This window comes from Paroedura picta, chromosome 4 (genome assembly GCF_049243985.1).
Source record: "Paroedura picta isolate Pp20150507F chromosome 4, Ppicta_v3.0, whole genome shotgun sequence".
NCBI classification, from domain to species: Eukaryota; Metazoa; Chordata; class Lepidosauria; order Squamata; family Gekkonidae; genus Paroedura; species Paroedura picta.
In genome coordinates, this window is record NC_135372.1 from 30,075,892 (window position 1) to 30,091,906 (window position 16,015).

General features: G+C 45.7%; 1 protein-coding gene across 3 annotated transcripts in view; it reads right to left on the minus strand.

Moving 5' to 3' along the window:
- Positions 1–3,477: 3,477 nt before the first annotated feature.
- ACSBG2 (acyl-CoA synthetase bubblegum family member 2) overlaps positions 3,478–16,015 on the minus strand; it is a 64,150-nt gene continuing 51,612 nt past the window's right edge. For all 3 annotated transcript variants that reach the window (XM_077332177.1, XM_077332176.1, XM_077332178.1), the window contains 3 exons: positions 14,119–14,258; positions 6,463–6,709; positions 3,478–5,465 (listed from right to left, as the gene is read on the minus strand). In XM_077332177.1, coding sequence (XP_077188292.1) covers positions 5,371–5,465; positions 6,463–6,709; positions 14,119–14,258 — 482 coding nt within the window. In that variant the 3' untranslated portion in view covers positions 3,478–5,370. The remainder of the gene's footprint in view (positions 5,466–6,462; positions 6,710–14,118; positions 14,259–16,015) is intronic.

Sequence of the window (16,015 nt, forward strand, 5' to 3'; positions counted from 1 at the left end):
CCCCCAGCAAGCTGGGGGACTCATTTTACCGACCTCAGAAGGATGGAAGGCTGAGTCAACCTTGAGCCGGCTGCTGGGATTGAACTCCCAGACTCATGGGCAGAGCTTCAGACTGCATGACTGCTGCCTTACCACTCTGCGCCATAAGAGGCTCTATCTACTTGATAGGCTTTGAAATTTTTTTATAAAACACTCTTGAAGATCCTTTTCCAAAATATATTCCACTCCTTTATATTTTAATTGGGCAATGGATTTTTTTTGGTGTATATTTTTTGGTATTTTGTACGCCAACCATCTGCCTGGTTTGTCCGCATGCTCAAAGTCCTTTTGTTTTAAAAAATCAAGTTTTCCCCTCTTCTCTTCCATTTCAATATAATCTCTCTTAAATCTTAAAAGCGTAATTTGTTTCCAAGTTTGCTTTGATCATCTGGTCTGATGTTGTTCTTCCAAATGACACAATGGCTTTTGAATTATTTTCAGTTCTTGAGCTTTTTTCCTTTTGATCAAGGCGTTTTGTTCAGTTAAAATCCCTCTTGTGTATGCCTTGCTTGCATCCCATATCGTAGAAAGTTGCATGTCAGGGGTTTTATTAATCTGGAAAAATTTCACATTTCTGTAGCCTTTGTTTATCCAAGATATAATCATTCATTCTTCATCTTCTTAATCCAACTCTTAGATAATTTAGCACTAATTCCAGCGGATTATGATGAGCATATGTATTGGGCGATATATCTGCTTTAATCACTCTCAGGAGAAATTAATTAAAGAGCCAACATTGATTGATCCTGGAATATGAAGCATGTCTATGAGAACAGCAAGTGTACTTGTGCACCTTTGGATTCAATTCTCTCCATGTATCAACCAATGATAAATGCTGAAAGTTATTTAGTGCAGTTAGAATAATAGAATCCTAGAATCATAGAGTTGGAAGGGGCCATACAGGCCATCTAGTCCAACCCCCTGCTCAACGCAGGATCAGCCCTAAGCGTCCTAAAGCATCCAAGAAAAGTGTGTATCCAACATTTGCTTGAAGACTGCCAGTTACATAATTTAGCACCATGCTTTTTGTGTGACTTGTCTGAAGACAGATTTTGAACAGCATTAAAGTCACCTATTAAAACAATTTCCATATCTAAAACATCTAAGTGTTTTAGAAAAAAACTCATCATAAAATTTGTCCTTAGAGTTGTTAGGAGCATAAATGTTTATTAAAATCAGATTTTTTCCATCTGGTAGCTGAATCTTAAGCATCAGATCACGGCCTTCGGGATCTTGTGACAAGATATCAGCTTTGATATATGGATCAGCCATATAAGTTGCCACACCCGTCTTTTGAACTGTGGTTGAAGCTCCCGCACATGCAACCAGCTGGGTGACGCTGGGCTCGCCACAGCACTGATAAAGTTGTTCTGACCAAGCAGTAATATCAGAGCTCTCTCAGCCTCGCCTCCCTCACAGGGTGTCTGTTGTGGGGAGAGGAAAGGGAAGGCGAATGTAAGCTGCTTTGAGACTCCTTCCGGTAGAGTAAAGTAGCATATAAGAACTGACTCTTCTTTTAGTAATATCAGGGCTCTCTCAGCCTCACCTCCCTCACAGGGTATCTGCTGTGGGGAGAGGAAAGGTGAGGCGACTATAAGCCGTTTTGACTCCTTCGGGTAGAGAAAAGTGGCATATAAGAACCAACTCTTCTTCTTTATTATCTCTTTCTGTTCTATATCTCCTATTTCTTTCTGTCTTAATATCTGTTACTTTCTTTCACTTTCTATCTCTCTATACATATTTATCTCTCTCTAACATCTCTTTCATTCTGTCCTTTATCTGTCTGTCTCTATTGATGTATCTATCTATTCATACATTCCATGTATTTTCTCTATCACTTTCTCCTTCCTTTGTTTCGCTTCTTTCATTCTATTTCTAACACTCGTCTATCATTTTCTGTGTCCATCCATCCATCCATCCATCCATCCATACATGTATCCAACTATCTTTCAATCTCTAAGTCTCTTTTTTGTCTTTATATATATCATTTTCTTTTCCTCACTTTTACTTTCTCACTCTCTATTTCTTCCTCCCTCCCTCCAATACTCTTTCCCTTTCTATCTTTTGCATTCTTTCACTTTTCTCTAACTCTTTCTTTCTCTCTCCACCTCTATTTCTATCTCTCCCTCTCAATCCCTATCTAACTACCTATCTAGCTCTGTCTGTCTATCTATCTATCCATCCATCTATCTACCCATCTATCAATCTCTCTGGCCAGTCTTTTTTCTCTCTTGATGTCTTTCTCATTCTATACCGTATCTTTCTCCCTTTCCTTTCCTTCTTTCTTTCTCTCCCTCTCCCTTTCTTTCTCTCATTCTTTCACTCTTTCCATCTCTATCTCGCTCTCTTCCTACCTGTCTCTCTCGAACACTTTTCTCTATATATACTTCCTATATATATATTTCTTTCTCTCATCTCTAGCACTCTATTCCTCTCTCTCTATCCATACATACATACATCTATCCATACATACATCAATCTCTTTTTCTCTATCCCTCATTCTTTCTTTCTCTTTCTCTATTTCTTTCACTCTTTCTCTCCATCTCTCTCTTTCACTCTCCCCCTTTTTGAGAAAGCCTGGTCTATGGTATTAACACAGAGCCTGTGGAACTCCCTACCTCATGATCCTCAGGCCTTCTTTGGACTTCAAGAAAAACAATCTTATTCTTGAGGGCATCTGGCCTTGTCGCTGCATAACAGCCCTCTTATTCTCTTGCTATCAAAAAGACTGAATAGGCATGTTTTAACGGGGCTTTTAATATGGACAACTGTAACCCGCCACAAGCCAGTTATGGGAGTGTCGGGCAATAAGTCTAAACAATAAATAAACAAACTTGCCCCGGAGGGATGGACCAGAACCAATGGGATGAAATTAATTCAAAAAAAAATTCCATCTAAACATCCGGAAGAAGTTCCTGACAGTCAAAGCGGTTTCTCAGTAGAACAGGCTTCCTCAGGAGGCGGTGGGTTCTCCATCTTTGGCGACTTTTAAACAGAGGCTGGATAGCCATCTGGCGGAGAAGCTGATTCTGCGAAGGCTCAAGGGGGTGCAGGTGACAGTGGATGAGCGATTGGGATGTGAGTGTCCTGCATAGTGCAGGGGGTTGGACTAGATGACCCAGGAGGTCCCTTCCAACTCTTATTCTATGATTCTATGATATGATTCTATGAAACAAGGCACCACCTTCTTTTGCGTTTATTACATCAAGCTTATGGCGACCTTAGCAAAGGCCATTGCCTTCCCCTGCGGACTTCCATGGCGGCCTCTCTTCCAAGTACCGACCCTGCTTAGCTTTCTGAGATCTGATGACAACCAACCCACCCCACCACCTTTCATTATCCTAAGGCTTTTTAAAAGGCAACTGAGCCCCAGCTCTTCTGAATACTCTTTACCGGGACCTGGGAGGAGAAGGGAAAGAGGAGACACAAACCCAACAAGCCTTTTAGACATTTATTAACAATTCTTGTTGCAACACAGGAGGTTACACACACATTCACTTTTGCAACGTCACTTCCGAGTTCGCTTTTTCCACATGGCGGGCTTGGAGCTCGGGTCACCAGCCCCACTCCCCATCTTCCTCCCCCCCCTTTTCCTGCCTCAGGCCCTTCTGCACCCCAAAATTGGCCTCCTATGACATATACTTCAGTCGAACTTCTACAGCCATAGTGCATCCACAAACATCAAGTTCCTAGTCTTCCGTTATTTCCCCCCCCAAATCCCCTTACTCCTCCATTCTACGCAATGCAGTTTCCTGCTCCCCAGCTTGACTAGTCTCTCTGCATCACCCTTCCCACCCCCGAGAATACATTGCCCACCCGCCGAACAACGGCAGGTCAAAGTTGTTTTGGATTTCTACATCGATGGCAAGTGGAGGGAGAAACGCACCCTAGTCGTTCTGCAAAAGAAGTCAACGGGAGGTGGGTCTTCCTGCCGCAATCCCTGAGCCCATATTTGGGGGCTGCATCTGAAGCACAAGCATGGGGACAGCTTTGGAGAAGGAAAAGGTGTTTGGGGGATGACCCTACACAAAACCCCACCAGCCTCTTAAGCGGCCAGGCCATTCACAGCATCAAAAAGTGCATGATTCAGTGCGATTCTTTTCGGTTAAGGGTGCAGGCCAAAGGGCCTCTCCTTTCAGTGACTGTGACCGGTGATGTCTCTGGGGAGGACACTTGGCCCTCAGCCAGCTTATTAAGTGCCCCGACCTGAGACGAGATTTCTGTGGGACCTTGCATGCGCTTGGTGCACGCTTCGGTAACACACCAGGCCCGTGCAAATTCTCAGGACAGTGCGTTTTTGCTTCTGTCGGTGCCCGGTTTAAAACAGTCTGATGCTTCAGCGGCAGGGGGTTCGTGTCATCCTGCTAACATCAGGACCAGTGCTAGCCTAGCCATATCCCAGCCATATCCCCCTCGTGCTCGATATCTCCAGAGAGACAGCCAATGTAAAGAGACTGAGCTGAAAAGTGCATTTCCTTAAAGAGGAATTCATTCATCCCCGGCAAAGATGCGCCTATACCTCTCTTTAGGCGCAAGGAAGGGGCATGCAAAGATTTTTTCTTTACGACGGACGCCCGTATCCCAACCACAAGCTGGAACACCCTTTGGGGAGCTCACGCAGCACTAGATTTCCTTTCATCCAAAACATCCTTTGACACGTGCCGTAACCATCATCGTTAAATGGCTTTTAAGTTTCTGAACCAAGCCGCGACAAGAATACACAGTATTGCACACACGGTATAAAGCTAGTAAATCCCTTGTGCCAGCACATCAGCCGGAATCGTATGGACATGCTTAATTGCCATGTCCCCTTTTCGAAGAATCCCCACGGTTTTTGCAAACACACCCGCACGCAGAGGAACAGATAGGTGATGCTCAAGTAATCGTAAGCAGAGAACAAAGCTCTCTGTACATTCATTTAGAAAGTGGGGGGGGGGGACCACGGGCTTTGGAGGGAGGGACTCAGGTGGGTGACCACATTGCAGCTGGAATAAAGCTGTTGCCAAGACAGGTAGCCTCGGTTACCGTCCCAATGGATCATCCAAACGAGTTCAAGGGGCAAAAAATGGAGCGGCTACAGACGGCCCTAACATTTTTCAACCAGAGACTTTTGAAGCTGCCTTGGGTCAGAGAGCTGCCTTTATTGAAACCTTGTTCTTTGAAACACATTGAGAGGAAAGAGTCCGTTTTTTCTCTTTCCGCACCAAAAAGCAGGAGGCGAGTCCATGCCAAAACACAGGGTCACGATCACCAAAGGGCAGCGGCGAGGGTGGGAAAAGAAGGACTAGACTTCTATTAGAGGCAGGCCAGAGGTAAGTGCTTGCATGATGATTATTTAGCATCCGGTGTTTCCACGGCGTATAACTGGTCTATTTGCTGCTGGTACATTTTGAGCACCACTGGTCTCTTCAGCTTCATCGTGGGACCTATTTAAAGGAGGGAGAGAAGAAAAAAAGAAATGAGATCCCAGAAACATTTTCGGGCTTTGAGAAGTGGCGCGATTGTGCAGAATATGGTTGGGAAGCATAGCCCACTTGGGACCCTCCCCTTCCCACCCCTCCAGGCCCATCATCGGTCATTTTGGGAGAGGGGGCAGCTCAACATGACCAATACATCAGGGTGGCCAAACTGGCTCTCCAGATGTCCATGGACTACAATTCCCATAAGCCCCTTCCAGTATTGTGCTGGGAGGAGCTAATAGGAATCATAGTCCATGGACTCCAAATGAACTTATCCCTGCCACCTGGAGATCAGTTGTAATAGCAGATGGTTTCCAGCCACCAACTGGAAGTTGGCAACTTTAGGAGGGAATGCTGCAAAAACCAATGTGGAGCCATGACCAAGAGGGCCCTTTCTTGGTTTGCCACACACGTAACCTCGGAAGGTGGAGACAACTAAAAGAGAGGTCTTAAAAGATGCCTTTAGTAGTCAGGGACGTTCATATGGGAACACAGTTCTTAAAATGTGCAGGTCCCACACCTTGAATTGGCCTATGACAGGGTGACCAAACTGTGACTTACCAGATGTTCATGGACTACAATTCATATGAGCCCCTGCCAGCACTTGCAAGGGCTCATGGGAATTGTAGTCCGTGGACATCTGAAGAGCCCCCAGCCTATGACAAAAAGAGAATGCTTTTCTAAGCTCCAGGACCAGAGATTTTGTTTGCTACAATGGGGAATCAAACTCAGGACTTTCTGCCTGCAGAGCTGGACGTTTACCCCAGAGCCCTGAAAACTCAAATATGAGAAAAATAAAAGCACGAATTCTTCTGCCGTCTCCTTCAACCGATAACCAAGAGATTACAGCGGGCAGCAACCGTAGCTTGAAATGTGCCGCACCCAGGTCCTCACAGCCTTTCCACGTCTCCCTGACTTCCAGAGGCTTTCCAAAGGAATTTCCGCCCCCGCCGGAGTGACTCACCCAATTCCCCGCTGTTGATGGAGAAGTCTTTGTTGAGGATTATCCACTTCTGGATCTTCTGGGCGTTGGAGACGGCTCTCTCATTGACCGCCACGATCCCCTTCTGGATGGCGCCGTACACAGCCGGGTCTTTCTTCAAAATGATGTGTGAGACTTTGGTGGATTTGCAGCCCAGTTTGCGGCAGTACTCAATGGCCTCGGGGGTCAAGTCGTCCTCTGGGTCCCCCGTGTCCGCGTTCACGTTGCACTGCAAGCCAAAAGTAGTAAAAAGCCATGAAACCAATGAAAACATCACATTTTTTAGGGCACTTGTTGGCGTTGGCTTCTGCAGCTGGCACGGGCCCCAAGCCAAGCAGAAGTACGGAACTGCCATATTCAGATGAAGTCTACCCCTGGAGAGCAGATGCTGTGGGCACACAAAGCAGGACGGCTTGTGGGGTTCACTGAATCAGAGCCGACCTCCACCTGAATCAGCAACCCTTTTTCCTTGCTGACCAGTCGGATGTTTCAAAAAAAATCCTACCTGGCAGAGAATACACTCTCCATCCTAACCAGAGGTAGACTGTCTTTGGACATGGAGGTTTGATTTTTTTTTTTTTTTTTGCCCAAACCTTCCATTATATATTCTCCCCACCAGATTTAAGCCAAGGTCCACCTCCCTATTTTCTTTCTTGCAGCAGTAACAAGATGTCTTCCTGGAAGCTCAACAAAAACCCTCCAGTGAACTTGCCTGAATTCAGTTTTTATAATCCTCTAAGAAAACGCCCATCAAAGGAAGGGAAACCAGCCTTGACTAGGGCCTGGGCTTTTTCGGCCTGGCGGGACACTCTGCTGAAAGACATCAGGGCCCTGAGGGATCTCAATCAGTTCTGCAGAGCTGTTCTACCAGCCATGTGGTCAGGACCCAAAATAACCATCAAGAGGAGCTGGCCTCGCCGCTGGAGAGGAGAAAAGACCAGCTCCGTAAACCCAGAATCCCTCTGTCTGCGTACATTATACAATTACTTGAGGGGAAATTAAGGAATGTTTACATTTCTGACTTTACTTTTTAACAATGTTGTTAACCCCCCCCCCCTCAGCTGTATTGGAGGAGCAGAAAATAAAAATAAGTATCTGTTTTTTTATTTGTATGAATTGTGAATCCCACACGGTGTGAAGTTTAGTCTTAACCATGCCCAGCAAATCCACAGAGGGGGGAGTATGATGAGGTCTGGTATTATGGGGGGAGGGGGGGGGGGAAATGCCCTGGCCAGAATGTTCACTGGAGTGAGATGTAGGGACCAGATTGCCCCAGTCTAGTTCAACCTACGCTGCCCGCCAGGTAGTTCCCAAGCTCAGTTCTAGAACCGGCAATTTTAAATGAAAATCTTTTAAGATAGATTTTACATCTGGAACTGTTTGAAATTTTCATTTTGTGCTTTGTAATTTTATGCCAATAAAGGTACTCTGAATCTGAAATGTTCCCGGCTGGAGAAACAAAGCTCCTGATTCTGATTTTTTTTTTTTTTTACAGTTTATAAAAAGATTTGAAATTGTCCTATTACAGGAGACATGATGTCAAGGGAAAATCCACCCCAATGGCTATGAAGTTTATTTTCTTCCAGCTACTTATAAGGGGTTGTTATCAGGCAGGTCTAACCTTTTTCCCATCCACAAAGCTTACAATTTTATCTCTCCGTCATTCAATTGGTTGTGCTTTGCTTCTTCAATTACCAAATCAAGCGTAAAAACCAGTCTGACCTAGGAAAGCCATGTGACAGAGCAGAAGGTGACAAAAAATCAGAACCTGCCGATCAATCTCTGATGCTCCCCCACTTACTCAATATCTACAGTGACTGTGATCTGGCCATGCAAACTCCACTTAAATCTTGCCCCAGTCTGACATCGCAAGCGACGTGTAACAACAAATCATTGGCACAAGAGCTGTCCGAAGCTGGAGTCCTTTTAGGAAGTCCCACATGTAGCCCTACCGAACTTGAGAATCCTTCCACTCCAACTGCTAGTTCAAGAACCTCCATCCTTAATGGCTGCATTTTCGATGATTTTGATGGCGTTCTGGACCAAATCTCTAATCAGAAATGACTAGCCCAGAGGCCAACTGCTAGCACTTTCAATATTATTTCGTGGAACGTTGCAGGTTGGACTAACAAATGCAGTGACGTAGACTTTATTAACTATCTTTCTAATTCCCACTGCATTTTACTTCAAGAAACCTGGTCTGCTGACGCTCCCAACTTCAAAGATTTTATAGTTTATCATTCTCCTGCAACTAGAGTCCATCGCAAAGGTCGTTGTAAAGCTGGGTTGGCATGTTTTGTCAAAGCCAACTCAGCAATCAATAGCCTATTTTTAGGATCTTGTCCCCCGATTGCTATAGCTATTCTGCTGTCGCTCTCTGCGGCCTACCATATCATCCTGATTAACACATATTTACCCCCAGTTACAACTGAGAGTGAACTGAATGATAACTGGTCCAAACTTTCAGAATTCACCCTAACAACCCAAGGCCAATTTCCCACGGCCCACTTAGTTGTCATGGGAGACCTCAATGCTCGCATAGGTGCGTCTAACTCAGACCTAGCCTCCTCCCTGGGGATTGACATTGAAGATCATATACCTTTTCAATTTTCTTTCAATCGGTCATCCTCGGATGTCACACTGAATAGGGCAGGTCTTAAATTGATCGAATACTGTCTGGCACACAATCTGCTTGTTCTAAATGGTCTCGACCAATTTCCCGGTTCAAAGGATTTCACTTTTTGCACAACCCGTGGTAGGAGCGTACTTGACTATAGCTTATGTTCTTTCAATTTTTTCGCATCAGTTTATTCTCTGTCAATAGGCTCACGCACCGAAAGTGACCATCTACCACTCCAGCTCTCATTCCGAACCCTTTATGCCGTTACTCCAGACCAAACACAACCCTCTCCCCTGGAAAACACTATGATCCTTAATAGAATTAGATGGTCACCTAAAGTTGGCAGTGAATTCACCTTATTCCTTAACTCTGCTCAGATGACTAACCTAAAACAGGTTATCACTAGAACTGGTTCCCCTTCTGAGATTCTAAGAACATTTGATCAAATTGCTTTGGCCTGCAGAACTAAGGCCCAACCCCTAAGATCTACTACAACCTGACCTTCTTCTTGGTTTGATAATGATTGCCTCAGTGCAAAGGTTGCTCTGAGGAAGTCATTCCATGAGGCTCGTCTGTCCAGAGACCTCACTTTGTTAGAAAACTATACACTCCAAAAAAGACACTATGAATCTTTAATAAACACTAAGAAGCGCTCTTATTATCAGGCAAAATGGGACCATCTTCTAGCAACATTTAAATCTAACAACAGCAGCTCTTTCTGGAAAACGATCGCAAACTACTTAGGTGAAAGCAACAGGCCAGTTAAATCTTCCATCCCTTCCCAAACATGGCACAATTATTTTTCTACACTTTTTGCTGCCTCCCCAATCCAAAACAATCATCTCAGCCTACCCTCTGCTGATTCTCTTCCTAGCTGGCCTCCTGTTAGCCTAGATGAAATTGAAAACCTTATCCAAGAACTAAAATTAGGCAAATCTCCAGGGCCTGATGGTCTACCAGCTGAACTATTTAAACTAAACTCTAACTGGTGGAAACAACTCCTGGCTGTCCTTTTTACAGCCATCGACCAATCGGGAATATTCCCTGAATCCTGGCTTAACTCAATCATTGTGCCTATTTATAAAAAAGGTGGCTCCAGCTCTCCAGAAAATTACCGCCCTATTAGCCTTCTATCCATTGCCAGCAAAATGTATGCCAAACATCTAGAACTTAAGCTATTAGATTGGGTGACTTCAAATGACCTAATAGGTCCTGAACAAATTGGCTTCACTAAAAACTGTTCCACCTTAGACCACTGCTTAACCCTCTACTCTCTTGCAGACAAATATCTCCATACAGGTAGGAGGAAACTCTATGTAGCTTTTGTTGACCTCAAGGGTGCATTTGATTCTATCTCCAGGTGTTTACTATGGAGAAAATTGCAAGACCTTAATATTGATTTGCGCCTATTACTACTTCTAGTGAACCTCCATTCCAACAATACCTGTCAGGTTAAATTTACTGAAAAGGGTCATTTAACTAACCAAATTCCCATCCTGAGAGGAGTTAAACAAGGCTGCGTCCTTGCTCCTCACTTATTCAACCTCTTTTTACATGATCTCCCAAAAACCCTAAGACTCATAAATGGTCATCCACCCAAACTAGATAAACTGCCAATCCCACTTCTTCTGTATGCTGATGACACCGTTTTGCTTTCCCATTCCAGAATTGGTCTGAATAGATATCTGAATGCTTTCCACGAATATTGCCAACTCAATGACCTATCGATAAACTTAAAAAAAACCAAAGTGATGGTCTTTGCACAGAAGTGGTCTCCCTCAAAGTGGCGCATTGGTGGTCATAAAATCGAGCAGGTCAAATGTTTCAAATACCTAGGAATCACCTTCCAACATAATTTGCACTGGACCAAACACAGAAATAGGATTACTGTGCAGGCTAACTGTTCCATTACCCATCTAAACCGTTTTTTCTTCCTTAAAGGCAATCAGTTTGTCCCAGCTGTCTGTCGTGTGTTTGACTCTAAAATTCTTCCCCAAATTTTATATGGTATCCCTCTGTGGATTTCAGGTTTTAACAAAAACATAGAGAGGTTACAGTCTGCCTTTCTCCGGCAGATTTTGAGAACTCCAAATTGCGTCCCTTACTCCTCTTTATGTCTTGAGACTGGACACAATCTTCTCGAAACTAAGGCCTGGATTTTCACCTTTAAATATTGGCTAAAACTGCATTTTAGGGTTCGATCAGATAGTCTATTGGCCTATTTACTGAGAGACACTTTTAAATTTAAATGGTTCTCTACCATCCTGACTACACTCCAACAAATTGGCATTGACTACGATTACATCTTATCTCTGAATGAATCCTCCATTATGTACCAGATCAAACAAAGGCTACTTGATCAGGAATTTCAAAAAATCCATCCCACTGTGCCAGCAATCTGCTCTCCTTGTGCGCTTGGTCTCCAAGTGAAGCATGGGATAATGCTGGCTTATTTCCATAACTTGGCAAATCCCCTCCATCGCAGAGCGTTTTCACTTGCTCGGCTTAACGCCTTTCCATCTAAAGTATTACAAGGGAGATTTGCCAAGATCCCCTTCGAAAACAGACTATGCACCTGTGAATCAAGTTCTCCTGACACCATCCAACATATCCTACTGGATTGTCCCTTGTTCACTGAACAGAGAAGGCATATCATACCTCTCATACCAAAACGGAGAAACCATTCAAGAGACCTCATTTGCCAATTTTTACTGAGTGATAAGGATGCCGACGTCACTTTTATTACGGCTGAATTTCTGTCCTCAGTTTTTAAATTTAAACTGTCTGACGTATCCTGACTAACTTTGTTTATCCTGCTTATCTGCTTTATGCCAATAAAGGTATTGTTAATTACCAAATCCAGACTCTATCATAATTCATGATAGGCTCCTCTGTTCAGATGAGATCAAACTGACCTCGCAGTGGCATTGAGTGTCAATGTGTGTTGAGGGTTTACAGCCAAAATTCCCTTTTGCTGAAATGATTATTGCTAGTGATTTGAATGCCAGGCTTGGCCAGAATAATTATGAGCTAGCAGCTGCTTCGGCCTTTGCTACTGACATTTTTTTTACCAATTTCCCCCCCCCCCCCCATTACAATGGTATTCTCCTAACTCAATTGTGTATATATTTTAACAGAGTTATTTTGAACGGACTGATTTGTTTGGTTTCCTCCGGAGAAGCCACCTTTGCATCTACTGGGGGAGCAGTGCTACTGATTATATTTTAATTTCACCTTCCTTAAGCAATTACACAGAAACTTTTAATAGCAGAGTCCAGATTGAAAGTAATTGTTTCCCACTGATCTCTTCTGAGTAAGATGTGGCTCTCACGCAGCAGGGATCTGCAGCCTCCGAGCCTCAGAGGGAAGTGGAAGGAGGAGGGGGTGGTCAGTAGTGGGGGACAGAAGGCGATTGGCTGGCCGCTGGACAGACAGGCAAACTGGTTGGAGGAGGAGGAGGCACTCAAGGGCGGGACAGCCGCCCTGAGTGGGCATTAAGCGCTGAGTGGCACTTAAGCCATGAGACATGCTCCTCCTCCAAGGCCTTACCAGAAATATTAAATGAGGAACAGATATATTTATAATTGTACTTTTAATAACTAAGACCTAAGGACTTTAAAATCTGATGATCGTAACTTAATTTGTATATTTTAGATAATGTAATTGCCTTGCGCCTTTGGGGAAGGGTAGATTAGAAATATCATTTATTTATTGGACTTTTATTCCGCTGCTCCTGGCACAGCTGGCTCGCGGCGGCACACCATTTAAGAAACGTTTAAGGCCTCCCACGCAGGCTGTTGTGTTGAAACACTTGAGGCCTACTGCACAGGGTTGTTGAACAGATGAAACAGGAGGCAAAAGAACCTCTGCAACAGCATCCTGTTTCATCTGCACAACAAACCTGTGTGGTAGGCCTCAAATCTACAGAGTTGCATAGAAGAAATACACATGGCTTGGCTCTGTCTTCCCTCCAGCAGCAAGGCTGGCCAGAGCAGTATTTTAAGTGAGCAGGGGCTTTTCTGTGGCCTCCCTGTCAGCCAACTGTCTGGCAGAAGGGGAAAGTTTCCCCCACCCCCAAAAAAGGAAAGCACATGTACGCCCATACACTCCTCTGCATTGCTCTCAGAAGGAAACGGCTCCCTCACCACAGTCAGGGGCTGTTAGAGGCTTCCTTCACAGCAGGCCTAAAGGAAGGGGTGGGGGAATTAGCTGCCAGGGGCGGCTAATTCACTGGGCAATGCACTCCAGCTAACTGAAAGAACTGTGAGGAGATGGTCAGGATTGGGACACACACACTGATTCAGTGGCTGTTGGGTGAATAGCCAATCAGGCTGAAGGAGGACACCCAGGAGCCGTACAGGCAACCTATTGGCCAGTAAACGGTGAGGCCAGCTCCTCCTAGGACCCCTTACCGTCTTTATTATAATGCTAATGGTTACAGGTAAGGAGAGAGCTGCTGAGGAAAGTGGCTGAAAACGAGTGTAAATCCGGACCTCGTGCTAGCTCTTTGGCACTTGGAATTTAACAACGAAGAAGAATTGTGTTACGTTTATAGCCGTTCAAGTCAGCTTTTCTTCTGTTTGGTGACTTTCGTGGCTGACAGGCCCTTGTTACTTGCTTAGCTTCCAAGAGAGGCCTGAAAATCTCCCTAAATCATTGCTGCTCTTCTATAGACATAACTTCCCCTGGAGAAAACACCGGCTTTGGAGGGTGGACCTGATGGCGTTATATCCCACTGAGGTCCCTCCGCTTCCCAATCCCTTATCTATTAGCCTTGATGGTGGCATGAAACAGAACTGTGAGGTGGCTGATTCTGCGAAGGCTCAAGGGGGTGGCAGGTGACAGTGGATGAGCAATAGGGATGTAATGGTCCTGAATAGCGCAGGGGGTTGGACTAGATGACCCAGGAGGCCCCTTCCGACTCTATGATTCTATGAACTTCCACGTGAAGAGGCAGGCTACTCCTAAGCCTCAGGCTCCGGGTGACCCCATCTGCAGCAAGGACAGCCAGTACTTGCCTTCAGAGTCAGAAGCATCGAGAGGAACTTGGCCCGGTCGCCCACCAGCATGGCGTTGCTCACAATAGGCACGGCCTCTTTGACAGCATCCTCGATAGGGACGGGTGGGATGTTCTCGCCTCCCGCGGTGATGATGAGCTCTGGAAGAGAAGGCGGCGATTTGAGCATCACAGTCCCTCTCCCTCACAACTACACGCAACAGGGAATGATCTCCGCCAACGTCTCAAAATGGGATCCCGCCGGAGTTGAGACGCAAAAGAGCCTGTGTGGTGGTGTGGTTAGTGTGGCGAATTCTGACCTGGAGAACCGGGTTTGATTCCTCACTCCTCCTTCACGTGCAGCTCGCTTGGGTGACCCTAGGCCAGTCACAGTTCTCTCAGAGCTCTCTCAGCCCCACCTACCTCACAGGGTGTCTGTTGCGAGAAGAGGAAGGCAACTGGAAGCCGCTCTGAGACTCATGAGGCCTACTGGACGTTCTTGGGCCTGTCACAGTTCTCTCGGAGCTTTCTCAGCCCCACCTACCTCACAGGGTGTGTGCTGTGGGGAGAGGCAGGGAAGGCAATTGTAAGCTGCTCTGAGATTCATGAGGCCTACTGGGTATTCTTTGGTTCACTAGGAATGCTCTCAGCACACCTACCTCACAGGGTATCCGCTGTGGGGAAAGGAAGGTGAGGTGACTGCAAGCCACTTTGGGGCTCTTGACCTTGGGTCGGTCCCAGTTCTCTCGGGGTAGTAAAAAGTGGGGTATAAAAGCCAGCTCTTCTCCAACTTCACGCTGGCAAATAATCGGCTTTTGAAATTGGAGGGGGAGGGGGGAGGCATCTAGGACTTCCGGGTTCAAAGTGCATCTGCAGATTAGCCAGGATGGGGCAAGCTGGGAAGGACTCTTCGCTCACCCCATCCCACCCCACAATGGCCAGCATGATTAAGATGGCGGGGAGAGCAATCCCACCATGAGCTCAAACCAGCTAGATCTCAACAGCACCTAGAAGCCAAGCAGGGTCAGCCACTGTCAGTCGTTGGATGGGAGACCACCGAGGAAGATCAGGGTCACTATGCAGAGAAAGGCAATGGCAAACCACCTCTGCTCAGGGCCCTTTAATTTTCATAAGTCTGGGGCCCAGTAGGAACAGCCAGCCAGCCAGCCAGCCAGCCTGTACGGCCAACAAGCTGGCACTTTTCCCACAGTCCTTGCATGGTACCGACTGGCCAGTACCTGTAATGTCACCACCCCTAGTCACAGGCCAGATCTGCACAGGCCACAGATCAATGTGAAGGATTTCCCAGCAGCAGATGGAGCGTATTATTTCAAGACAGCAGATCTGAGAAGCCCAAAGGGTTCCACAGAAGCCTGCTTGGAAATACAGCTCGACAGGTGACACACACACACACACCCCGAGGGTGCAGTGGGAAAATGCACAATATTTGCCGTTATCACCTAGTAATACACAGCAGCCTATTACTGAACGGAGAAGTTCTGTTCAGATCATGGTGGTCCAAGGTGTGAGTGGGGCTGAACCAAAAACACCCTTCTCCCCTTTGGTCATTTGAGCATGTGTAAAGTGCCATCAAGTCACAGCTTGCTATGGTGACCCTGGACAGTTTTCAAGGGTGAGAAATGTCCAGAGGTGGTTTTTGCCACTGTTTGCCTCGACACAGAGATCCTGGACTGCCTTGGTGGTCTCCCATCCAAATCCTGGCCAGGGCCCAACCCTGCTTAGCTTTTGAGATCTGACGAGATTGGCCTAACCTGAGGCCACTGAGTTCAAGGTATTTAGTAGATATGGATCTCCAAATATTAAAAAAAAACCCTGAAGTCAGCAGCCTACATACACTGGAGCAGGGAGTTCCTTGAATAATGTTCTCAAGGCATTTTTTTTTTCATGAAAGAGATTGG